This window comes from Galleria mellonella, unplaced genomic scaffold (genome assembly GCF_026898425.1).
Source record: "Galleria mellonella isolate WM207_F2 unplaced genomic scaffold, CSIRO_AGI_GalMel_v1 utg38, whole genome shotgun sequence".
Classification (NCBI taxonomy): domain Eukaryota; kingdom Metazoa; phylum Arthropoda; class Insecta; order Lepidoptera; family Pyralidae; genus Galleria; species Galleria mellonella.
The window spans coordinates 3,430,925-3,457,710 of record NW_026442090.1 but is presented as its reverse complement, the minus strand read 5'-3'; the positions used below and the strand labels follow the sequence as shown (position 1 = coordinate 3,457,710).

The 26,786-nt window shown below is 33.8% G+C and overlaps 2 protein-coding genes across 2 annotated transcripts; one reads left to right on the top strand and one right to left on the bottom strand.

The window, feature by feature from the left end:
* The first annotated feature begins 193 nt into the window (after positions 1-193).
* LOC113522539 (exocyst complex component 2) lies at positions 194-13,487 on the top strand. Its single transcript, XM_026908257.3, has 17 exons — positions 194-542; positions 713-865; positions 1,121-1,313; positions 2,448-2,559; positions 2,779-2,938; positions 3,325-3,539; positions 4,382-4,497; positions 4,745-4,881; positions 6,496-6,686; positions 7,155-7,322; positions 7,660-7,812; positions 9,040-9,234; positions 10,028-10,200; positions 10,868-11,099; positions 12,226-12,410; positions 13,032-13,091; positions 13,171-13,487. The coding sequence occupies exons 1-17, from the start codon at positions 434-436 to the stop codon at positions 13,253-13,255; spliced, it is 2,637 nt and encodes an 878-aa protein (XP_026764058.2). The 5' UTR covers positions 194-433; the 3' UTR covers positions 13,256-13,487.
* LOC113523032 (probable multidrug resistance-associated protein lethal(2)03659) lies at positions 13,477-26,237 on the bottom strand. The gene is made up of 29 exons (XM_052897823.1): positions 26,129-26,237; positions 25,572-25,666; positions 25,333-25,489; positions 25,036-25,107; positions 24,750-24,951; positions 24,410-24,547; positions 24,241-24,325; positions 23,998-24,154; positions 23,338-23,551; positions 23,141-23,267; positions 22,992-23,066; positions 22,481-22,590; positions 22,249-22,405; positions 21,981-22,177; positions 21,309-21,391; positions 20,897-21,020; positions 20,656-20,814; positions 20,410-20,573; positions 20,057-20,236; positions 19,504-19,651; positions 19,278-19,428; positions 18,516-18,743; positions 17,669-17,832; positions 16,954-17,088; positions 16,180-16,335; positions 15,674-15,794; positions 14,784-15,022; positions 13,897-14,037; positions 13,477-13,536 (listed from the first exon to the last, which is right to left on the bottom strand). The coding sequence occupies exons 1-29, from the start codon at positions 26,203-26,205 to the stop codon at positions 13,510-13,512; spliced, it is 4,083 nt and encodes a 1,360-aa protein (XP_052753783.1). The 5' UTR covers positions 26,206-26,237; the 3' UTR covers positions 13,477-13,509.
* Between the last annotated feature and the right edge of the window lie 549 nt (positions 26,238-26,786).

Sequence of the window (26,786 nt, the reverse complement as noted above, 5' to 3'; positions counted from 1 at the left end):
CTTACTATCTTTAATCACTATCTTTATATCGCGATGAAAGATATAGAATAGAAATTATGTTATTTTTAAAACTAGTACATAGATTAAGTACATTACTCAATGTGAAACCGTTTACGTAATTATAATAACAGTTTCCTTAGTCTATGCGGAAGAATAATTTATTAAAGAAAAAAGTCAATGTTGACATTGACAGTCAATATCGTAGCTATATATGTTTTATTTTAAATTTTTGTTATTAATTTTTATGCATAAAATATGCTTAAGAATTAAGACTCTTTACTAAATTTTTGTTGTTTTATTGTTATAAAAATTTTCAATATAATATTAATACTTTGAGAACCTAAATATAATATGAAATTTTCAGTTCTCGCCTCCCTATAGTAATTTATTCTTATCCGTGATTTTTATTTAGTTATCTATATTATACTAAATCATGGGTCCACCACCTGTAGTTACTGGTATTTCTCCAAAAGAAGGTCCTCCGGGAACACGAGTAACAATACGTGGAGAATTTTTAGGAACTTCTGCCATCGATTTAATTGGTAAGAATATTTGTTTTAATTTAATTTCAAATAAAATAAGTTTCTTTACTTTTTTATTGTTCAGTCAGCATACATAGAGTAGTAGGAATAAGAATGTCTTTTTTTCCTTTAGTTTTAATATATTCACTGTATAATAATAAAATTAATTCTGAAATTAATTGTTGTTACAGGTTTAAAAATATGTGGGTGTGACTGTTTACTGTCTGCTGAATGGAAGAGTAAAAACAAAATAGTAGCTCGTTCAGGTCCGTGTAAGGGCCGTGGAGACATTATAGTAACTACCAAATCTGGAGGAGAGGGTACATCTACTGTACAGTTCAGAGGTGACGACTTTTGTACCTAGATTGTTGCTTTTATATCATTAACAATATTTGCACATAATCCTATGCATATATTATAAAATTAGTAAAGAGTTTTAGCATTAGTGTGAACAAATATTGTGATAAGAGATTTTTATATATTACAAGTTATGAGAGTTGTGCTCCCACTCCCATAGACTGTTGTCTTTCAAAAAAATTTGAAAAATCAGTGCCTGTTTACATTTACAAATTTTCCATATTTTTATTTTCTTTTTGTAGGATATCATGAATCCATAGGACCAGTTAAAGAGAGTGCAGTATGGGTAGAGGAGGCTGCTCCACCTTCCTTACCATGGGGTCGGCGCCCAATGTCACCTACAACATACACCCCACCTGATCCGTTAGGACTATCTACAGAGGGTGATGATTGTAAATTCCCAGAGGAAGAGTTGCATGAACTATTCCCAGATGGGTAAGATTATTTTTATTAAATTGTAAGTTGTGAGCATTGATATCTGTTCATATAATAATTAAAAGAATTCATACTTTAGCTTACTGAAGTGTGATAATGTCATGTTTATATGTCAGCTTACTAAAAAAATTTAACAATTATCTGATTGATTATTTAAAAAATTCTCTGCTAGTGAACTAAAATGTTGATCATGCAATAATATCCTTATAAACCATCACTGAAAATTTGGATTTATTTGTTAAGAACATGTTTGAAAACTCCAAAGCATAACCAGGAACTATGTGCAAAGTTTTTGTCACAGATTTACATTTTAATATGCTAGAGCATTTTTTGAATAAGCAATCAAAAACATTAAAGATTGTTAAATTGTTTTTGAAAATTGTGTTAAATGTGAAGTTGCCACACTTCAGGAATCTAAAGTGTAAACACTTGAAGCAATATTTTTAAGTAATTAGGTTTACAAAAATACTAATTGTTTTCTACTGTTGACATATATTTATATTGTATAGCTTTGCTTTTATGAATTACCATTATCATAAGTGATAATATTGAAAATATTTTTTCCTTTCTTTCCTAAATTACCTAAATAAAATATTTATAATATACATAAGTAAAACAAGATCAAAATTATTCATATATTTTGTGGTCAATAATATGTTTAAAGGAAAAAATGTTGAGACACTTGATACGACATGACGAACTTATAAACATTATAATAGAGGGTAAGGTAGAAGGAAGGAGGGGAAGAGGGAGACCAAGGCATAGTTACATCAGCCAAATCAAGGAAGGAGTTGGTGTCGTGTCATATTAAGAGGTGAAGAGACTCGCTGAAAATCGTAGTGAGTGGCAAGAGCTCCACAGACAAGAGCGCAGCTCTTAAATAGGATAGATAGATACAATATGATTACATTTTTTAACCCTACAGTTTAGTATATAGCATAGACAACACCTAACACTATTTAAAAAATACAGGGTTTTATTTAGAAATTTTTTCTTTTACTTTGTTCTCCTCTTATGACATTCTAAGGATAAAAAATAGTGGCGGTATATTGTACTTTTACTCCATCAATACCCAAAATATAAATAAAGTATATCCTATATAAAAATATAGTGTCATTTTATTTTTAATTTTAGGTCAGGAAAATTGACTGATGAAAACTTCCAACCTGGGTGGTATTTATTAGAACACCACAGCAATACTTCATATGAAGATTTGAAGGCTGGGATGGTTTTCTTACAAAGAAAGGTGATATTAAAATATATATTCTGCATATTACTATCATCAAGTTATTAATATCAAATTTGTGGAAAATCTAATTTTAAAGTAGAAAAATTTTAGATTTTTAGGGCTTTATATTTATTAAGAAAGAAACATTAATTGCTAGACCTCATTACTAGAAATCTCCTCACTTAATATTACTTACTAGATAATTTGTGTAAAAATATGTATGATTCAATTAATCAGGTTGAAAGTCAGAAGGAAGGCCAGCTTAGCTTTTTAAAAGCAAACACTGGAGCTGTGATGGACCAACTAGATCGTCTTGTTTTGCTTAAAAATATGTTTGAAGAAGATCAAAGAAAAAATGGCAAGGAGCCATTACACAGCTTACAGGCCGCTATTGAAGGTATGTAGGATTAATTTGTAATATTTGTTATTTAGCAATGGACAGATAATGGCTGAGATGATGACGATTTGTTATTCAAATTATCTTTATTCAAATAGACTTGTTTATAAGCACTTTTAAATTGTAATTTTTTTGAACTACTGCCGGGTTTTTGAATTTGTTATCTGTTGAGAAGAGCTCACAAGAAATTTAACAGTTACTTTTTTAAATCTCTGTTAACATATATATGTATTTATTGGATGTAAACAAAAACGAATGCAAAGCCACAGCAGTTTCACCCGGATGAATTAATAATATCCATTTAGCAATTTTAGCTCTATGTCAAATACCAATACCATTTAATCTTTTTGTGACCTTTTTAATTTTTTTTAATATTGTCGTTCTAGAATCGATTACGTTGGCTGATTCTCTTTTTTCTGAAATACTGTCGCGCAAAGAACATGCGGACAAGACACGAGAAGCTCTGTCGCTGCTCATGCGAAATAAATTTCTCTTCCAACTGCCCGCATCTATCGACAACAACATAAAGAAGAAGGAGTATGATTTAGTTGTTAACGATTATACTAGAGTGAAAAACCTTTTTGGAAATACAGATGTTAAGGTAAACTTGTTTTCTTCAGTTAGAATAATAAGTTTTTCTCAAACATGCTTGGAAATGTGAGCATTATTTTGACAAACTTCTTCGAGATAAATCAAAATTGCTGTACTGGAATACGCCAGAAACATGCGGGCAGCGGCCGGCAAATGTTGTATGAAAATCCATATCTGTCGTGTTTTGCGGCCAGATAAATTACTATGTAAATTCATATCTGTCCTGTAATTTAAAAATGGAATGACTTTTTACTTCGAAACATGGCTATCAAGGAGATAACGAATAAAAGGTTTTATTTAAATTTCGACTGGCTTGCAAATAGAAAGCTATTTATTGAAAAAAAAAAAACAAAGGAACATTATGGCGCGTAAAAAAATATTATTGTTCGTCATTCGTCATTGAACTTATAAAGTAAAACTTGTGTTTTTGATTTCCGCGCATTGTTTGAGAAAAGTACTATACAAGTCTTGGCCACAACTAGGCATTGATGGATTCACGTATGTGTGCCTCGGCTACACCTCGGCCCACATTTGCACGTTTGTCCATCAGTGCCTCAGTTGCTGGCCGCTGCAATAATGTACTATTTTATATTCGGTATTTTTAGACAATTCTCTTATTTCGAAATTATGATAAATTAAAATCCTTTTTATTTTAGTTATTTAGTTATTTTATTGAAGTTGATTTATTTATTATTTATTGCACAATACAATTTTGTACAAATGGCGAGCTTAATGCCATATGGCATTCTCTACCAGCTAACCATTGGGTAAAAACAGTTATTTTAGAAAATCAAGTATATTTATTACACTTTAGAAACAGCCGTAATAATGACAACGTTTTTCATTTTACAGCTTTTTCAAAAAATTCTAGCTGAAATAGACAAAAAAATAGAAGACTTGAAAGAAAAGTTACACACAAGAATGAAGACGATGCCTATAAATGTACAAGAACAGATAAAATATATAAAGTATGTATTTAATGTTATATTTTTAAAATATACCCATGTTGTATTTTTTAAACTAATCTGAGAAACAAACAAGGCGATTGATGAAAAGCTGTATAAACCAGAAAAGCCGTGATGGAATTTACAGAATATCTAGGCGTGTATTTGTAAAGATTTTTTACATAAACAATATATTAGGTTACTAACATGAAGCACATTACTACATTGAAGATTTATGAATGATTTATAATTAAAATTGTGATGTTTTTAGGTTGTTGGTGAGTTTGAACTGGGAAGGCGATGCAGCGTGGGTCGCCATTATAAGTCGCAAAGAATATCTAATGAACCTCATGAACAAAGTCAAAGATCACTTCAAACAAAAGGAAGAACAAGAATCTAGTGAGAAAGGTAATATTTTATGTAGGTGTGTGGGGGTTTTCCATGTTGTGGATCCAACAACGGTGACTCATAGGTTTATTTCAAACTATAATATCGATCACAGTTTGTTTTCATTCTACTGTATCTTATCTAGTTAAATATTTGCTTCCAACTTGCTGGAGTTTCGTTGGATAACCACAGAGTGTTTGTGTTGTTCAGAGATTTAGGCTGTAATGTTATTTCTAGTGAAATCTTTTTAATATTATTTCTTTTAATTATGTGTATTATTCCTTTTTTATCTATGTTATTGTACTGATGCTTTCCTGGGTGAGCGTATTGGGAGACTGTGAAGCTTATTCAGTTGATGTTATAAATAAATTATCAACTAGAAGTACTTTAAGATTGAGCGTGATTTGAAACAAACCGAACTATACACATTTTTTTATGCACCTTTCTAATGTGAAGTTCTCTTACTATATTGAAATGGTATGATCAAAATTATTAAATACTTGTTGTGATTAGTTTTTACCATATCGTGATATTTAAAAAGTTTATAAATTTAGGAATAAGCTATCAAATGCATATTTTTTTTTAATTTGACAGGACTTTCGGTGATTAAACTTACAAGTTATTTCGCTTTATTATATTAAATTTAATTAAAGATTATGCTCCGAAAAAAACCTACTTCAATTGGGACAAAATCAGTAATTTTGATCAAAAAACTAAATTGCTGAACCAATTTTGATAAAATTTCTATGGGACCAATCTGTAAGTATATCCTTTCAGAAAAAAAAATCCCAACTTTATTAGAACAACTGAGTTATGAGGTACAACCGAATTGAGAACCTTTTTCAAGTCGATTGAATATACGAGTATAGTCTGGTTAAAGTACTTCATTTAGAATTAAGTACGAGGGTCAAACTGAAAGCCCCTATAAAAATTTATGAAAATCAAAAACTGATTAAATTACCAAGTTTTTACCTTTATTTTATCTTTTCAAAATAGTGTCCATTCACGTCAATACATCGCTGCATTCGATAGAACCACTGAGAAAAGCACTTTGCCCACTCGTCCTTAGGGATCTCTTCGATGGCCTTCTGAAACGTAGCTACAGCTTCCCCGGCGTCCATAAAACGTTTTCTTCGAAGTTTTTCTTTTAGTTTTCGGAATAAATAAAAATCGCAAGGTGCGAGGTCGGGGCTATAAGGCGGCTGACTCAGTAGTTCTACGTCTGAGGTCGTCAAATAATCGATCGTTTGCCTGGCGGCGTGCGACGAAGCATTGTCGTGGTGAAGGAGGATCCTACTGCGAGGAATTGGGATCGGTATTATAATGTGAATCTAGCCTAACACGTGTAGTGTTTTTTTTAATGGGTGATAATGGAATAGTAACCCCGCCTGCGCTGTCGGTATGCGCTGGCGGAGCACCAGTGAGGGATGATAGGTGATGATGCAAGTAGATCAGTTAGCTCGTCGTGACGAATTCCGCTAGAATTAATCACGATGATTTCCAGGGGGAACTGCGTGGAGGTCGACCTGATAGAGTGTATTGCTGTAGTGGGTCAGTTAGACCCCATTACTAACAATGCCATTCCCCCCACACGTGTAGTGGTATGCGTACTTACGTGACGTGGCCGGCGTGCAGGTAAACGGAAATGGCGCGAGTGCGAGGAGGGCGGCGCGGAGGGGTGGGGCGGGGCGCGTGCGGCGTGGTGCGCGGCCGCGTGCGGCGCGCTGGCCGCCGAGCTGCACGCGCTGTGGCCGCTCGCGCGCCGCTACTTCGCGCGCGAACTCGCCGGCCAGCCCGCCGCGCCCGACCGCCACGACCAGCTCAAGGTACGCACTCACACATACACGCACGCAACACATACCGCGCACACGCGCGCCCCGCTACGCGCTCGATTCATTGATTTAAGAGCGTTCATAACTAGGTATGGCAACGTCGCATTTATCTGTCAATTTTCAAAAACCGAATGCATATTTTTTAGTATTCCCTATTAATTATTTAAAAAGTGTTCTGCTAGTAACCTAAAATGTTAATCATACAATAATTTTCTTATTATGCTGTCACAGAAAAATAGGATTTTAATAACAAAAATGTATTTTGAATTTTTGTATCTACTTCATAGAAGTAGTGCAAAATTTCTAATGGTAGATTTAGATGTAATGTATTCTGTGATTAATGCTTTAGTTTGCCCGAATGGAATCATTGTAATTTTGAGAATATTCTTACTAATCTATTTTAAGGTTGCAATGTCTGAGAACGAGTATTTAGTTGTTTATTCTACATAAATTTGCGAACAGGAAATGATAATAGCGGCGGTGGAGCAATTCTCTACGCACATGCGCGCATGTCTGATGTCGGGCGCTGGCAATGTGTCGGCCGACACGCTGCGTCTGCGACTTGTCGCCAATTTGCGTAGTTTGCGGGAGGCCTACGACTCGCTACTGAAACTCGACTTACCCTCACAGGTAAAATGAACGAAAATCATTACAAGTCTGATTTAGAAACAAATTTGTATAATATAATCCGCCTTATAGCTACGACAATTTTAAAATGTTGTCATTTAGTATCACCTACTCTCAAGCTCTTTCATTGATGTCTAAATTAATAGAGTTAAAAAAATCTACACCATCTGCCATTTCGTAGTGGTGGCCATTTTGAAAATTACACTATATTCAGTATTGCATATTGTATTGTCACCAGAATTAAAGTAGTGTATGTAAGAAATAATATAAAGTTATAGCTTTTTTTGGTTAACTTGAATAATAATATCACAATAATATAATGATATTGTTTAAATCGTAGCCACTAAGCGTGGTGGAGAAGGTGATATTCGACTACCGTGTGTACGGGATGACATGTTTCCTGCAACGCGCACACAAACGCGTGAAGGCGCTCGCCGAAAAGGAAACGTGGAAGATCGAGGAGTTCACTGACTACGGGGCCATCACAAAACTCGTGAGTACATTTTTATGATAATTTATTTAGCTATACAATAATAAATCTGTGGAAATATAAATAATTTATTATTGTTATGGAGGTTAAGGTATTTATTTGATGACTCATCATGTAGTAGATCATCATCATGATCATGTTTCTTTGAATAAATAATTCCCCAAGTTTGAGCTAATTAGGAGACAAATATGTTCATTGTTTAGTTTTTCATAATACATTCCATCTTAAATTAAAGGCTAGCTAATTAGTGCTATTTGACTATTATCTAGCACTTATCCTATTAATACTGTAAACACGAAAGTTTGCAAACATGTTTGGATATAATAGTGTTTGCCAATTGCTGAAACAGCTAAATGGAAGTAAACAATTATGGTATTCTAATTTATTTGAAACTAGCGACCCGCCCCGGCTTCGCACGGGTGCACATTAGATTACATTACAACCTCACATTAGAAACCTATAAAATTACTAATGTTTCTCTACTATATTATGCATGTATTATACATATAAATCTTCCTCTTAAATCACTCGATCTATTAAAAAAAAACCGCTTCAAAATCCGTTGCGTAGTTTTAAAGATTTAAGCATACATAGGAACGGACAGACAGCGACAGCGACTTTGTTTTATACTATGTAGTGATTAAATTAATAAATTAAATATAACAATCTTGTGTCGGAATGATCACACATGCTAATCTCCGAAACCGCTCATCAGAATTTAATGGAATTTATTTAAATGAAATATCTTTGTGTGTAGGTAGATATTGATTACTCCAACTTGAGAGATAAGGACTTTTATCCCGATTGAAAAAACGATCCGGTAGGTGGGGATAGAGGACAAAACAATGTTGATCATAGCAGCTAATTACAAAAAATGATAGTGTACTAATGGCCTAACCTTAGATTATATAGATAGAGCATCGAGCTTCAAAAATGGGTCAACTTTTTTAGCTAATTGTCAAATTAACAGACTCGTTTTTTATCAGTGTTCTACATACTGACGCGTAAAATGCATCTTGACATATTATTTAATAAATAAAATGAGTGTTTACGTATTAAAAATATGCAGAAATTATAAGACAAAATAAATATAGAAGTTATAAGGAAAACATTCATAACTATTTATCACGTATTATATGAAAAAGTTAACCCGTTTTGCTCGAAGCATTTCTATGGAGACACTATCTATATAATCTAATTGGCTAATTAACACCCGCGCGCGGTCGGTAGCCGCACCTGCTGGAGACGTACACGCGGGACGCGCTGTCGTCGATCCACAAGTGCGTGTTGGTGAGCGGGCGGCGCGAGGGGGCGCTGCTGGTGGCGGGTGGCGAGCCGGCGGCCGCGCTGCAGCAGCACACGCAGCAGATGCTGCTCGCCTACGTCACCGTGCTCGACCGCCTCGCGCTGCATCACGCCGATCAGGTGCCGTAGGGTTGCCAGCAGCGATTATTTAAATTGAAAGATGACAAATGAAATTAAAATAGCAGTCCCATTGTTAGCAATATCTACTAAACTCGAAGCGTCCTGGCTTCGCGTGTTCTTTTTTTTGAAAATACAGCCTATGTCTCGCCTTTATAATGTAGCATTGAATGCAAGATGAAAGAATTTTTTAAAACAGCTATGTGTGTTTGAATCTATCCATTACAAACAAAAATTAAATTCCTACTCTTTATAATCTTAGCAATGGAACTGTTAGTCTCGATTACTAATAACATTCCCACTGGAGTAGCGAGTTTTCTATGAAATAAAATACGATGATGATTCCGTCTGCACATGTGATGCTGAAGATGCGTGATGAAGTGAGAATTAAGTCAGCTCAGGTGGCTTATCGTAACTATAACGTTATGATAAGTTTACGTAACGCCGCGGAATCTATGCACGGTCTTGTACGATATGTGGACGGTCCGCATTTACTACTCTCGTTGGGAGATATTCATATAGCCGTAAAGTACGAAATAATACTATTATTAAGATTTGATGTCAGTAATATAAGCACTACTACTGTTCACTCACTATTTCCTATGCCACTGCGTTAGGTTGACTAGTAGAGATCTCTTTTAGAGATAAGTTCGCCTTTGCTAACATTGTTATTAACTTGTCGTTACTATATGTTTAAGTACAATATATATATATATATATATATATATATATATATATATATATATATATATATATACACAGCAGGTGACATAATATGTATTATCCGTGTAAGCAGGAGTTCAACAACACGAGCCTGTCTGTGGCGCTGGACCAGCCGCTGGACGAGAGCGGGGGTGGCAGCGATGGCGGCGCGGGCCACGGTTGGCAGCGCCGCCTGCTGGTGGCCGCCGCCAACGCTCAGTACACGCGCCATGTCACGCTGCACAACATCGCTGAAGCGTTCGACTCGTGAGCACCACCTACTTATTTAGTGTCATTCATATTAATATAGATCATACATAAAAATCATGTTTATGTATAAAATTCATGTAAGAATAGTGTATAATATTTATTGTAATACATTCCCTTAAGTGTTGTATTAAACATGTAATCTTGTATACATAATGTTTGGTGAAATTGCGACGTAAATTGAAGTTAGATCAAGTGAACAAATCTTTCTTTATCTACATCATCAAATTTTATTTAGTGTAAACATGCTGAGACCAGTTTTTTCCTTATCATATTACACAGCTTCTTCTAGTCTTAAATAAGTAGCTTTACTTTTTGTAGCAGCCGTTAACTGTCTACTGCTATAGCATTTTCCATAAGGGGGGGTTTTGCCGATAGTTGACATGCTTGGCAGGCGAGTTAGTAACTGCAGTTTGGCTTTTATTGATGCTTTAAGAGAGACGCTGGTTTCCAGCCCACCACCATAAGCTCCCTTAGTTGCTTCTCATGACATCTACGAGAAAGGAAGGTGTGACATATTCTGTGCCATGACTTACACTGCGAGCTACTTACGTATTGTGTGTAAAAAAATGTATTGAAATTGAATCTGCAATCGTAAGAAGGGGCAGTGTGTTAAATGGCTATACATTGAACGTTGTAAAAAAAAATATATCTATATTGTGTTCAGTTTCGAATTGCCGAAGCCTACCCAAGCGCTGCAGGCCTGCAAGGAATCCCTGAGCAGTTTAGAGGGCACCATCGCGGAGACCTACCTGGAGCACAAGGGTGACCCGCTTGTGGGCACCATCGAGCCCAGCATGTACATGGGTCGCCAGCGTACCGATACGGACGCGTTGGCCGATGACGCGAGGCCGTATCTCTACGAGATTATAAACAACCTCATCGCTGTTCACGCAGAGGTAGGTGTTGTTTTAAATCATAACGGTCTATGAGCGATAATAGCAGAAAAAAAATTATGCTTATGACTATAATCTCTAATGTTGTTAGAGGCACTTGACGACTATCGCCGTTGTTATAAATATAAATGCAACATATTTAAATATCGCCAAATATTAAATAAAATATACGGAAAAAGTGGCTGCAACTTGCAAGACGGGACCGCACTACATACACCAGTCATAAATTGTATGTTTATGATTCTGCGGAGTTGAAATTAGTATTCGATGCAAAAAACATTCCGAGCATCACAACGTCAACTATTGGCAAATTGTTGCCATTTGCTTTTGAAAATCCCTCTTTCATCTTCTAGAATAATGCTTAAACCTTTTTAATTAAAACAAACTCAAGAACGGAAAATATGAAAATAAAAACACCCACAATTATAACCAACAACGACTACAGACTGACAGGAATGTTTGTCAGGCCGTGACGAAACGCGTCTCTGATTAGTGTTCGATATCACGTGATTTCTGTGTGAAATTTCACCAATTTATTTTGAGAAAATATTAATTAATCCTATATATTTATGTGTTTTGAATTATTTTCTTGATATTTTAAACATCTATCATTCGCCCCAAAATAAAAATTTATTAAGACTTCATGGTGGCAACTACCCTTTTCATAATCACTAATTATATATTTACCAAAGAAAACCCAGGTGCTAGTAATAGGGAAATTAGAGCCCTTTTTTTTTTATAAAACTTAGAATGGCAAACAAGCTGACGGCCCACCTGATGGAAAGTGGTAACCGTCGCCTATAGACGTGAGCAGTACCATGGACATAACAGAGTATACTGTTTTGCCCATGATACCCCCCATGCGTTGCATTCTTGAGGACTCAGGTGTTATTCCTCTGTACCCAGTAAATTCTCGCCATATCCCACCCTTCAAACTGAAACACAGCCATGCAAACATAACTGCTTCACGGTTGAAACACGAATGAGACAGAGGTACCCAAGCAATCGACTTTTGTACAAAGTCTCCATCTGGTAAAAGTCTCTCCAAGTAGTAAAAGTGTGGTAAAAGTGGTCTCCCTCTGGTTAGCCCATTACTAACAATCCCATTTCCCCCATGATTGCGTGGCAGGTGGACAGCGTGTGCGGCGCGGCGTCGGCGCGGTACGTGCGCGACATCTGCGAGACGGTGTGCGAGGAGGTGGCGCGGCTGGGCGCGTGCGCACCGAGCGCGTCGCGCGCCGCCGCCTTCCTGGCGCGCCTCGAGTGCTCGCTGCTGCGCCTCGCCTGCGCCGCGCACCTCACGCCCAAGGCTGAGTACGGCCCCGGACCACCTCCGCACCCTAATGCCGGTCTCGGTGTCGTAGAAACGGTTCGAGTCAGATCGCGACTGCGACAGAACGCCACCGGACTGTTTCTTACGTTGTAGTATTTTAATAGACCGAAAGCGAACCGATACCGATATTATAATGCGGATCTGGCCTTAGTTATGCGCTTTTCTGTGTATCTTTCGGTATAATGTAGTAATGTGCCTTGTCGGTCTTTTTTAGTATTCTACTATTTTAGTAGTTTTTGAAAAAAATATCGAATCCTCACTATAATTTGAGTGCCCGGACAAGTACTTGAGTTAGATAAAGATATTAGAATAAAGTAATTTTTCAGCTGGCTTCTGTAGCCTACTTTTAAAAAAAGTGAAAACTTTTAGAAAGTGAGTTTGTTTCTTGTTACTTTTTGGCGTCTAAGCTATTACAGCGTAACCAATCATTATGAAATTTTGTATACATGCATAATATGGGATAGAGAAGGACATAGACTTTCTATCCTGGTAAATCAAACTGTCATTATAAAAGATATTTATGTTTTATCATACTTAAACAAAAAATACAACATAACAATATTGTGAAAATAACCTTTATAAAAAAAACTGATTTGTTACAGAAATTATCTAATGGAAGCATTAGCGGGTATACCGCCATTAGAAAGCGAGGATGATAAGAAGTAAGTAGATTAACCTAACAAATGTATTTATGAATGAACATCATCTAAAGTGTTTACAAATATTTGTTTTATTTTTCAGACGAATGGACAGCATTGTAGAAAAATTTAAGAAACGAATGGAACTTCAATTGGCGAGCCTTAACTGCAATATGGAGACTGTATGATAAATATACTATAGTTTAGTTAGTTACCTCATTGTTTTTAAGCTTTAAATAGGTGATATGTTCTTTTTTTAATGTGGCAATTATTATATTATATAGTATTATTTTTCCTCCTAATTTTATATAAATGATACATAGTCTTAAATTATGCATTTAAATATGAAGTAATATACAACATTAATGTTACTATAATATCTGAGTATATTAAATTATTATATTTCATATAAAATATTAATATTTTAGTTTGTTTGTCGTCTTTAGGTCGAATGCCCCTTTTTATAATTCTGAAACAATGAAAACGTGAATGAGTGTAGGAAACTAAAAATATGATGGATTAAAAAAAATACTTGGTATTACATAATTTTGTATATTTGCAATTATATTGCAAATATTGAAATACGAATAACTTTAAAAATTTTCTTTTACGTTGTCTCATATGAGGGTAGCGCCCACTGGTATTAAGACTGACTAGACTATCGAGACTAGTATATCGTTTTATCGTCTGTATTACGAAGCGATAGACAATAATTTTAAATAACACAAACATGGATTTCAAAACTTGAGACATGCAGAGATTCGATCGTGGAATATCCGAACCTCTAAATTAAAGCCATGGTAGTTGAAATTAAATAGTTTTCGATTACTTGTGCGGCAACTTTGTGTAGTAATGGTGCCATAGCGGGCCCGGTCTCGGCCACCATCCTCCGGAAGTATCCCTTCTTGTTCTGAAGCAAAATATGCGGATGATCGAACTCCATCAGCCGGCCAGCGTCTAGCACTAGGATCTAAAAAAATGAATCTTTTTGTTTTAATCTGATATTAACATTAATTTTTACAGATATATTTTAAGTTTGTTACTCGTATGTAAAAATTTATTTTCAATATGTACTCATAAAGTATAAGACTTCTCTTTTTTAAACATCTAAATGCCTTAATAAGAAATTGGAAGTAAGTATTCATCTATCATGTCAATTAAATGATAGAGCACAGACGAGAGTAAAATAGAAAAGTTATTATGTTATATTTATAGTTGACAATATCATGTAATACTTCGCGGTGTCTGCCACTTTTATTTAGAGTATTTAGTTAAAACGTAAAAATTTAAGAATTTGACAAATATGTTGAGGTATGTGATGTGAAAAAATGGATAGAATTAAGAATGAGTATATCAGAGGAAGTATGAAAGTAGCGCCAGTGATAGAAAAGTTAAGGAGTAAACAGTCTGTCCTATATGGACACGTAATGCGCAGGGATGAGAAGCATGTTCTATGAAAGGTATTATAAATGTAGATAGTATGAATATAGATGGCTGTAAGGGCAGAGGAAGACATAAAAAGACAGTGTGAAAGATGATATGGCCAGAATGAGGATGAATGCGGTAATGACTGCGAATAGAAAAAAATGGAAGGAAAACGCTGATCCCAAATAATAAATTGGATATGGATAGGAAGATGATGAAACAAACAAATATGTACTAAATTTACTACCCAAGATATATAAACTGTTGGAAAATAAGATATATTAGAATCACCTTATCTGAATCAATAACGGTGTTTAGCCTATGTGCAATTGTGAGGACGGTGCATTCTCTGAAGTGCTGCCTTATAGCGGTCTGTATGAGCGCGTCGGTCTGCGCGTCCACATTAGCGGTCGCCTCGTCCAGCACTAAGATCCTATCCTTGTGTACTATCGCTCGCGCCAGGCACACCAATTGACGTTCCCCCACGCTGAAGTTGGAGCCACCTTCCGACACTTGTTTGTATAGTACCTCTGTGATTTAAAATTGTTGGGGAAAAAGTTATTAGTAATGAGGAGGTTAGTCCTCTATTTAGATAATTATGTACCCTCTCAGATATCAACCTCTACATTATTCCTCCTGTAAACCATTGTGATTAATTCCTGATTGACCCGTATTCATGTTCACCTATCATTATGGTATACTGGTATATTCATGTTAGCTACCAAAGCTTACCAGACGGAGACTTTGTACAAAAGTCGATTGCTTGGGTACCTCTGTCCCATTCGTGTTCCAACCGTGAAACAGTTGTGTTTGCATGGCTGTGTTTCGGTTTGAAGGGTGGGATATGGCGTGAATTTACTGGGTACAGAGGATGTCTATAGGCGACGGTTGCCACTTTCCATCAGGTGGGCCCTCAGCTTGTTTGCCATTCTAAATTGTATAAAAAAAAAGAAAAAAAAAATAGCTAGCGTGTACTGATAACGCAGGTGGGGTTACTCTTTAATTTTCTTATATCAAAAAATGATAAGAAATTTGAAGAAAAATATGTTATCACTCCTTTTTATTCCAATAATGTCGTAAGTGACGACTACGAGAAAATTCATGTTTTTACATAAGTATTATATAAAAGAAGACACATTTATACAAATTATCTAAAAAGTAAATTGTCATATAAACATTACTTGTCCCTTCATATTCAGATTGGAGTTCCACATTATTTAAAGCTTTTAATAGTACTTCATCTATATATTCGTCAAATGGATCCAAATTCTTCCTTATTGTACCACTGAACAGGACTGGTTCCTACGATATACATAAATTTGGGCCATTATAGAGTGTTATATTACTCAAAACTCAGTTCGTATATAAAGGTTTTTATGAAATGACTTCAATCATCTAAAGAAAACCCTGGAACAGACTCGATATAAATAACAGAATTGTAAATCACTCTTAATTTTTTTACACATGCATCAATGTACTGAAAAAGAAAATTATATTTCTTAATAAGTACTCTTATATAAAAATTTATTAAATTTACTACGCTGCTATATCACATGAGCTCACTCACTGACCACTAGTATAGCGATAAAAAAATCTTAATTTATTTCATTAAGAGTTATTTTCGACTATCCTCATAAAACATTGCAGTGTTTTCATTTAGGTACAATAATAGTTTAAATTTAAGTACTTGAGGAATAATTGAAATCTTTTCCCTGAGGTCATGGAGACCAATCATCGAGATATCCACGCCATCTATAATAATGGAGCCCTCCAAATAGGCTAGTCTGAATAAAGCCTGTATTACGGATGACTTGCCAGCACCAGTTCGGCCTACTATTCCAATCTGTGAAGTGGAAATAAAAAGCACTATTTACGTATTTTCATATATTACGTATTAGCTGATGCCCGCGACTTTATCCGCGTGGTATTTGTTATTCCTGTTTAGTGTGTATCTATGTACTTACTTGTTTATTATGTCTGGAAATACTGGACCAAAATTAACAAATGATGTGTCGTTCTCACTCTTTGCCTTAGGTCAAAATGACTTAAGTAGGTTGTATACTAAGCTTTATAAATTACTATAGTTTTTTTAGCTATTTCACGGGAACTTTTTAATTTTCCGTGATTAAAAGTATCTAAAATATTGACCAGGTATATACAATCCGCCATGCAATTTTTTTTTTAAATCGGTTTAATAGCTTGGTAGATTAATACGTAAAAACAGACAAATACAAAAAAAATTAAAAAATCTGGATGTTTTATTTCATTTCTAACATTCTCCTGACTCAGATTTTAGCGTTTTTTTTTTTCTATGTGCAGACATTCGACCGCTACAGTTTTATTATATGTATAGATTTCATTAATAAAATGAAATACCTAGGTTGTAATTAGAATCTATGCAAATGAGTAACTATAAATTTTATTATCAATTTGTTTGGTAAGAATTTTAACATTAAATTACCTTTTCCTGAGGCTGAATATTTAGTGTTAATTTGTTTAATACATAATTCCCACCTGGCGAGTATTTTAAACTAAGATTATTAAAATGTATGGCCCCCTCCGACGGCCAGTCACTAGGAGGTTTTTTATCTGGAGCCTGTAACGAAATTTATATTTACTTCTCTCAGGTATAAATTGATTACTAAAATGACACAGTTTCAGTCGCTCTTCATTTGAAATTTTATAGTAATAAAGATTGAAATCATTTGGGATTATTATTAACTTTATTAAAATTTATAAATAGAAAATTTTGCGCACAGTAAGGAAGCTGACCGTGACCATGACCGTTTACCATCAGACGGGCTATATGCTTGTTTGCCACCTTTGTGGTTTTTTTAATAGGTGAAAATGGCATGATTACCCCGCCTGCGCTATCGGTATACACTGGCGGGGCACAATGAGAGGTGATAGGTGATGTTGAAAAGGCAGGTCAGTTAGCCCATTGTGACGAATTCAACGATAAATTAGTCAGGGAGAACCGTGTGGAGGTCGACCTGATAGGGTATATTGATAGCAATGGGGACTAACCTCCCCATTACTAACAATCTCCGGATGCTACCTTTGTGGTATAAGAAAAAGCTAGTGGTAGGTATAGTAGAAAGAGATTTGTGTATGTAGGTAACTCGTTTATCAGACGGTAGCTGAAAGGTAAATTAAGATGAATATGATTGTCTTACACTTCTTAAAGCAGATTCTAGAGGTAACTTGGTGTATTCCAGAACTCTTTCAACGCTCGTCATTTGATTTTCCATTTCTGCCGATTGTCGCATGCCCCATTGGAATATACCCGTCAATGATATTGACTGAGTGATTGCTAGACCAATGCGACTACCCTCGATATCTGTCATGTTGAGAAAATTTGGATATAGTTAATGAATATATGAACACGAATGGAGATTATCAATATTTTTAAATATTGTTAAAACATAATTCGTTCAATGTAAAGCACAATAAATATTTTATAATCGTCATCTTCCTACTCTTATTCCAACTATCATTTGGGGTCGGCGTAATATGTTTTCCCCTTCCATTCTTTTTAATAAAGATTTTATAATACAATTTCTAATACTTTGGGGAGTTAAAGCATTAAAAATATTGGTAGGAGTTCGAAGACTTCTACATCGCTGAAATTTTACTCCATGCCTTTTGCCACGCCATTATATTTTATTATATTTATATTCGAATAATTATACATATAAAGTAGAAGAAACATTATCAATAGTTTAAACAGTATAAGGAAGAAGTGACTTAATGGGCAATAAGTAAGTACATAATTAGATTTGGAGAGAGTTGAGATGAGTTCGTAACTTTTGTTTGGAAGTGAATTTATTTGTGGCGGTTTTAATGTAGTAAAAATATATCTGCAAAACTTTTATTATTACCAATTCTATTGCTTAAGGTATTTTAAGAAGAGTTATAGTTTTAATGAATAGGTAGATATAGTAATTATTGTGACATTCTCAAAAATTTAGTTATAGACAAATAATTAAAATAAGAATGTTTAAAATATCACCAGATACAAACCAGTCTTCATCAAATAGCTAAAAGTGACGCATATAATAAACAATAAACAGATGACATCGAGGAAGTATCCGAATGCGCGGCTGCACGATATGAACAGGTACCACGCTGCGCTGTGCAAGTCCTGATGCCGGTCGAACTCCTTGGCCAGCAGCAATTCCGCACCGAAGGAACGGATTGTAGCCAACCCGAGGACTGTGGCGTTTACGTGGCTAAATACTGGGCTGCGAGCTGAAGAAAATATATCGGTAAGTCCATATTAATTAGGTTAATACACTTGATAATTTATCTAGGTCTAGGCATGAGGAGAAGCTTAGAAAAGTTTCTAGAACCTTTCATTTCTGATATAATTTCCGAAGAAATTCTTTGCCAGATATTATATTATTTATTATTTTATTTATTTTGTGTTAGTGAACTTTATCACTAGTTTCGGAGATTATGCCTAGATGCATATTTGTTTTAAACTCACGTGTGACTGAATACTGATGAGATTGTCGGAGACATTTATCGTATTGTTGTAATTATTGTGAACATAGCCTTATTTTGGGCATATTAATTTTAACTGAATGTGGCGGCAAGTGTAAAATATTTAGGAATAACTGTTTATTAACATTGTTTTTCATTACTCATTAGGCTACTAATTGTGTATGTAAAATTAATTACACTTAATGTAATTTTAATGAACAACAAAAATTATGCTTTAAAATCTATTTTAATTTACAGTTAATTCATTTCGCGTATAAAAAGTATTTAATTCATATTTACTGATTCCTTCTAAACGTTTCACTGCACCAGTAGTTCGTATGTAAATTATACGAAAAATGTAAAATATTAGTAAAGCAGTTACAATTGGTATTAACAATGTAATATCGGTCATTAAAATCACCACTATAACGCCCACCAAATTCAAAATAATCTGAAAATAAATAATTTCCATAAAATCCATTGTATTTATTATATCTAATTTGTTTTTATCAATAATCATACAAACTTGAAAGCAGTCAATCATTGCTTGCGGTAACAACTCGTCGATAGCACCCATATCTTTGCTGAATCTGTTCAGAATTCTTCCTGATGGATTTAAGTGAAAGAAACTCATAGGCGAATGCGATATGCATTCAAACATTTTATCATGAAACCTAGAAAATACAATTTTTAATGCAACTAAAAATTTAATTAACCCAGAATAAAAAATATATATTATTGTAAATGAGGTCAACTAATTGTGTTCTACAGAAAATAACCGACTTCAAATGTAGCAAAACCAGTTGCTTTAATTTTAAAACTAAACTACTGAACCGATTTTGATAAAATATCTATAGGACTAATCTCTAAGCATGTCTTTTAAAACAAAAAATAATTTTCCAAATCGATTACTTCAACTACTAGTATAGTATTATATTATCTGTGCTTCAACTGCCTGACGGAGTAATGTTAGTTATATGACGTAACTCTGGCAGGCAGTTGAGGTAACACACATAAAAAAAAAACCTCGTTGAAAACCGTTTTCTTTTTTAAATCGGATGAAGAGAAAAAACGCTTACTTTATAGACGACTTCATACATAGAGAAAAGAAAAGTAACGCTCTAATTAAAGCCACCATAATCGTTGCTGATGTGATTATGCCAAAAATGAGAACAAAGTCACTGCGTCTTAATCCTTGTTCAGACCATAAGATATTATCTAAAGTGGAATCGCCGGTTAATTGATCTTCAACTTTGCTCCTGGAATAAAAGATTAAGATTAATTAAGACTCGAAAAATATATGAAACACGAATAATTGGTATTCTACTTATCATATTACAAGATTCATCATATGTCTACCATCTACTATCTACTAAAGCCTGACAATCTACTAGGATTATTTTACAATTCAGAATTACTATGATTTTATTACCATCGACTTATCCAATAGTCACAAGTGCTTCCACAAACTTGTGCCAGAATAAACATAAAGCACACAAGAGAAACATATGGACAAGAAGCGGCAGTCAAAAAATATTCTCGGTAAACAGAGCTTTGCACTCGACCTGTGGTTTGTAATTCTGCCTCTTGCGTTTGCTCCTATAATATTATGAATATTCTTTAAAACTAATTACATTAATAATTTATACATAGTTACAAGTCAACGCTGAATGCTTACTGAGATGCTGTTATCGAATAATAGGGACCAATGGCGTTTATGTAAACTGAGTGTGCTAGGCTGTAACGTCGATGTGCTTTGAATTGTCGATGAACCATCCTCTTCGCGCACTTCTTGAGCTTTATCCACCATTAATTCTATTATTTTTAAATCTCTTTCCTTAAATAATTTAAACATTTCATCTTTATAACATGGTTTGTTAACAGAATAATATAATATTATAAAATTGTATTTAATTTACATTCAAATCTTCAAAACTACCATCGGCGATAATTTTTCCTTTGTCCATTATAACAATTTGATCTACTGATTTTATAAATTGCAGCTGATGTGTCACTAATATTACCGTTTTGTCAGCTAGGTACCTGAAAGAGGTATATGTGTAATTAATTCATTTAAATAACTTTATTGACCAAATAAAAATATGGTACATAAAGCAGATGTAATGCTAATAGTGTTCTCTACAAGAGATCTTTTGGGATAAACAGTGAATCACGAACGCGGTACTTATTGGAATAGTTAATGTACACGTAAACTAAATATATAAATGTAACATAAAAATTGTAATGACATGAAATTATTATTATTATATACATACATACATACATATATATATATTCATTTTATGCTGTGGGTTTACAAAATTTCATTACCATTTTAAACATCTTTCAAATATATGTTTTGCCACTTGGGTATCTACAGCTGATAAAGGGTCATCTAATAAGTAAATATCAGCCTGAAATAATATAAAAAGTGAACTGAAATTAACTAATCGATGAAAATAAGGTTTAAGTATCTATTATTAACAAGGTCAAAATGTCAAGTTTTGAACTTATAATAAATATAAGTATTTGCAAATCTATACTAGGTACTTTTTACTCGTAACTTTATCCTATTATAATAGTTTATTTATTTATATTATATTTAAATTATATTGTTAAAATATACGCACTTTGAAATTTGGTATACATCAAATTTTAAAGTGCTTAGTTAAACCGTTGAGGCGTTAAGAGGTAACAAATAAACAAATTCATTTTCACGTTTATTAGATATAAATATATGTTTTTTGTTTGAACTTAAACCACAAATCATTAAAAAATACTAAGTAATATGTACAATGATAAAAGCATCCCTTTATATAAAATGAAATGTGTTAGCACTACTACTACTTAAAATAACTTGTACAGACCATATTTCAAGCAAATAAAATATTATTATTATTAAATGCTATTCAACCGATTAAAAAAATTCTTCTACCTATTAAAAGTTATAGAGTAACGCAGGCATTTTATTTATTTATATGAACATAGAGTGTGATATCTTACTTCCTTGTATATAGCTCTTGCAAGATTGATCCTGGCACGTTGCCCTCCACTTAATGATACACCACGTTCCCCAACAACAGTTTTATCACCATGTGGAAATAATGAAATGTCTCTTTCCAGGGCACATACTTTACAAACTTCCATATAGCGAGCTCTTTTAAAAGGTTGCCCAAACAAAATGTTCTGACGTACAGAACCTATAAGTATAATATCGATTAAACTGCTTATATAACATCAAGGCCAATAATTTTATCATATTGTCACTTACCAACGAAAAGCCAAGGATCTTGGTTAGCGTAACTAATAGATCCAATGGCTTCCACACTTCCATGGGAACATGGTAACTCTTTAAGTATCATGTGGAGTAATGTAGATTTACCTGAACCAACTGCTCCTATTATTGTCGTTGTAGATCCAGATAATATCTGGAAATATATTTTCTTCTGATAATATATCTATTATCTTATATTTGTGCTTTTAATAATATCAATAATCGTTACCTTTAAATTAATATTGTTGACGTCATCTTTTTCGGAGGATTTTACCCAACGGCTATTGGCTTTGTTGAATATGATAATCGCTTCACCTTTTTGTTCTTTATATGGTTTCTCTATAAATTGGTATTAAAGATCCTATTTTTCCATTACTCATTTTTAATGAAAAACATAAAAATGCGTTAACTAGCAACAGTTTTGTTCATGATGGACTACAGTTTTGGCTTTAGAAATTCTAACTTTATCAAATTATGATTTTATACGGCATGGCCAAGCATAGAATGGGCCACTACTTTCTTTACCGTGAGAATCGTAAAGAAACTAAAGGATAAATGATCGATAGATGGGGAGCAGGGTCTCTCTTAAAACATCACCAAGGCCTTATTGCGGTTGTCAGCCTGCCTGCCACGCTTAGCAACTATTGGCAAAACCCTCCAAGGTGGAGTCTTGTGTTCAGCAATGGACAGTTAACGGCTAATGTGATGATGATTTTTATATGTATGTCAAAATTTCAAACCTTTTCTGTCTTTCGTTTTATGTGAAGTGCCCGGTACTTCATGACTGGTATGAAGCGGTGACTTCAGAGGATCAACTATAATGTGAATATTTATTTTTTAAAATGTTTCTTCTCCTGTCATTGTATTCAAATTTGGAATATCAAATTACCTATTGTGACCTTCTTAAAACTTTTAACTGTTCTTACATCGAGTTCTAATGTTCTAGCTGGAAGATAGCATTCTTCGCTCAATAAATAATCGCGAATTCTTTGAACTGCTACATTCATTTCTGCAATCTATTGAACACTTATTATTATCTATTTAAAATTATTTAAAACAATAATTGGAATGTATAATGATCAATACCTGACCAACGGCTTGAGGAAAGTATAATGTCATAGTCTGCTTCATAATATTGTAGAAGCAAGTAAGAAAGAAGACATTTTCAACTGTGATCCTGTTGATATACTTAACATACAACAACACAGTGAGGAAGATACCAAAACGGGACGTGAACATGATGAATGACATTATTACGCCCCGAATGTATGATGTCATCTTGATGTAGTATATTTCACCTCTGAAATTGATTATAATAATATTTGATTAAATATTTAAATACCGCAATCGTGATATGAGAATACTAGAGATCTAAAGTTGTTCTCCCGGGAATTAATAAATACAAATAGAACAGGATTTAAAAAAAAAACGCATTATCTATTAATAGTATAAATGCAAATGTTTGTAACGATGCATGGAAAGATGTTACTAATTCATGCAAAAATGTTTGAACAGATTTAAATGAAATTTAGCATACGAGTAGGTTATATAGTTTATAGAACACTTTATATGAAGTCGCGTGATACAACTAGTAATTAATATATACTGAAATTAAAAAAAATGGTACATTAAATTGTATTAAATTCATTTTTTATTATAAACAAATAATATGTCTTTTGCATGGATTTGTATTAAGACATATATTTCCTATGTCATATTAATAAATCATAGATAATACAAACTCACCTGCGAACATTATCAATAATCTTTCGAAATGGTCGTTCCCATGTGTACATTTTTATAACTTCCATTCCCATTAGGATTTCTTTCATTAGTCTTACTCTTTCGTCAGATTTTAAAGCAGTCCCTTTTCTATAATAAGCTGTTCTAGTTCCCAGATATACTGGAAAGTATAATTTGTATATGTATGTAACGGGTCGAGGAAACTGGTATCTATTACGAAGTAATATTAAAATATTCGTCACACACTTTGAAAGGGTACCATGGCGAAAATAACCATTGCTCCACAAACTGCAGCCATTCCCATGTCTCTGTACAAATATACTGTCATCAGCTGAAAATCATTTTTAATAATTTTTAATTTAAATAAATATGTAGTACCTACAGGAATCTAGATAGGTAAATACATTATACACACCAGAGTTTCACACGGTCCGATCCAAAGGTAGTGAACGAATAGTGGGCCCGTATCAAAGCGGTTAACATCATTCGCCATTAGGTTCACTACTAATCCTGCACTATTCTCAGATATAGCTTGTATGCTTACTTTTAAAGCCTGAAAATTGTACTATATACCTTATAATTGGCATGCCATACAATAACACCAATAGCTTTTTTCACCAACTTCACCTACTTATTCATGCTCTTATTTTATATTTTTTTAGATATATCTCTTTGGAATGTGAGCAGTATGTTAAATTGCTATACCACAAAAGTGAACAAGGCTAAAAAGTCAGAAAATATGCATAAGAACATACTTTTCTATAAATAAGGCTGCACATGCCGACTCTCATTTTCATGCCTATATGCATTACGCCCATCATAAATGGATGCTGTACCATCACGTTCACGGTACTACAGAACACAACGCCAAACGAAAAGAACACAGCCTCTCCCCATGTCACACTGTCTTCCCTCTGATAATAGTTGAATAGACGGGACATATACATTGAAGTACTTCTGGAGTAAGGAAGCAAACATTATAATAACGTATCAGAAATTCGAAAATTGTTAGATTTAGATATATTTTGTGTAAAAACTTACGTGCCATTTTTCAATTCTTGAGCAGGGCTATAGTAACGTAATAATAATCCAAGAAACAGTGGTTGCTGTAATCTATTACAAAACCGTAAACATACTATTAGCAAATGTGATAATTATTATTGCATACTTTCATAATATTGTACAAACGTGCCAGACTCAAGCGAGCTAGTAGTGTATAAATACAATAATTATAGGATTCCGTTTTCTGTATATTTACGAGACAAACAATAAATACATAACAGGTATGAACGTATTTTCTTGTTTTATACCTACTCAGTAATGAACATAATAAAAAACCTGATCAAAAACTCCATCGCTGCAAGTATTAAACCATACAACATTAGCTCAGGGCCGAATACTTTGAAAAGGACCTTCCATAAGCTAGGTTTAGACCCATCTGCCAGTTTTCTATTCTGATCAACTTCTTTATCCCAAGTTCTTTGGAGGGCATCACCTTATGTATATTAATGTAAATTAATTACGTAATCTGGATCAGTATAATAATTTGGAGCCTGATGTATAAAATTGTGGCTCACCTAAAACATCTGAGCGATGTTCTGGTAGAGGTCCATACAGATCACTTTCCTTTATGTCGCGATTGTAGCCAAGTTTAAATGTTTCTAATGTCCATCTAATAAAATTGTATTTAATTGAATAAAACGTTATTTTGTACAGTAATAGTTATTACATTAGTGTTATTTTGTTTAGATCCATCATAAATTATAATATTACTTGTGAAGAGCACCCACCACTGTTAGCGAAGGTCCTACCTACCACCCACAATTCACCGACCCTTTCAATAGTGATTATTCTTCTATCTGTAATACCTAATTATCTATTTGAATATCCTAGAATGTTATAAATATATAGACTCAAAAGAAAAATTCCAATATAGATTTTTTTATGATGTCTACTTAAAATGACAAACAAGCTGAGGCTCCACCATATGGACAATAGTAATCAGCACCTATAGCTGCTGATTTCTATATAGAAATAGAAGTATTATGCTTATAAGCAGCGCCAGGGACTTCTATCCCTTTGTGTCCACATAAGTAGGATCTAATTATTCACAAACTATTGATACATAACGTACCCAAACGTTAAAATAGAAAACCAATTTGCTCTGCAACGTGGATTTACTTGTCTTTTTTGTTTTGGACCCGTATCCATTTTATATTTCAGTATTTTATAGTGTCGGTTTGTTTATGTTATATTCATAAAAACGATTAGGTCATGAAATTACGTTTCTTTCTTTTTAAAATAATTAATCGAGATTGCTATGTATATACAGTCTATAAATACCTAAGTAGGTATTTTATGTATTGACGTAGATTGGTCGCCGGATGCAAAATAAAGTTAATAAAAATAAGTAAATGTCTAAGTAACTTATTTAGTTAATCCTACATAGTAAAATATCATAATGGACAAGAGTAATAAAAGAAGCACTGATATGACCATTCTTGGCACCTGTACCTAATCTCCTATAAACGTGACAAACCCTTCTGAATCACAGTGATATTACAAATAACATTGGTATTACGAAAGGTAACTCTAAGGAGTACAGCAAAGTACAAATGTGTTAACAATTAAATTATATCGTATTTATTTATTATTACAAATTTAATAGCTTCTATTCTATTCCTTAAGTAAAGACATACATAAGTACGTTATATGAGTGCACACTAGAAGAATATTGCCTTCATTTTAGCGGTAGTCGGGTAAACCAATATTATTTAGTTAAATACCACCAA

Bases quoted from the DNA above. Each gene is read 5' to 3' on its own strand.
- LOC113522539 (XM_026908257.3), top strand. From the start codon at position 434: ATGGGTCCACCACCTGTAGTTACTGGTATTTCTCCAAAAGAAGGTCCT. The intron at 2,939-3,324 runs GTATGTAGGATT...TTGTCGTTCTAG, and splicing joins CTTACAGGCCGCTATTGAAG to AATCGATTACGTTGGCTGAT. The intron at 3,540-4,381 runs GTAAACTTGTTT...TTCATTTTACAG, and splicing joins TTGGAAATACAGATGTTAAG to CTTTTTCAAAAAATTCTAGC.
- LOC113523032 (XM_052897823.1), bottom strand. From the start codon at position 26,205: ATGGATACGGGTCCAAAACAAAAAAGACAAGTAAATCCACGTTGCAGA. The intron at 23,268-23,337 runs GTATTGATCATT...AGTGTTCAATAG, and splicing joins TTCCTCAAGCCGTTGGTCAG to ATTGCAGAAATGAATGTAGC. The intron at 20,815-20,896 runs GTAAATTAAATA...AAATTATTTAAG, and splicing joins GTAGTTTTGAAGATTTGAAT to GAAAGAGATTTAAAAATAAT.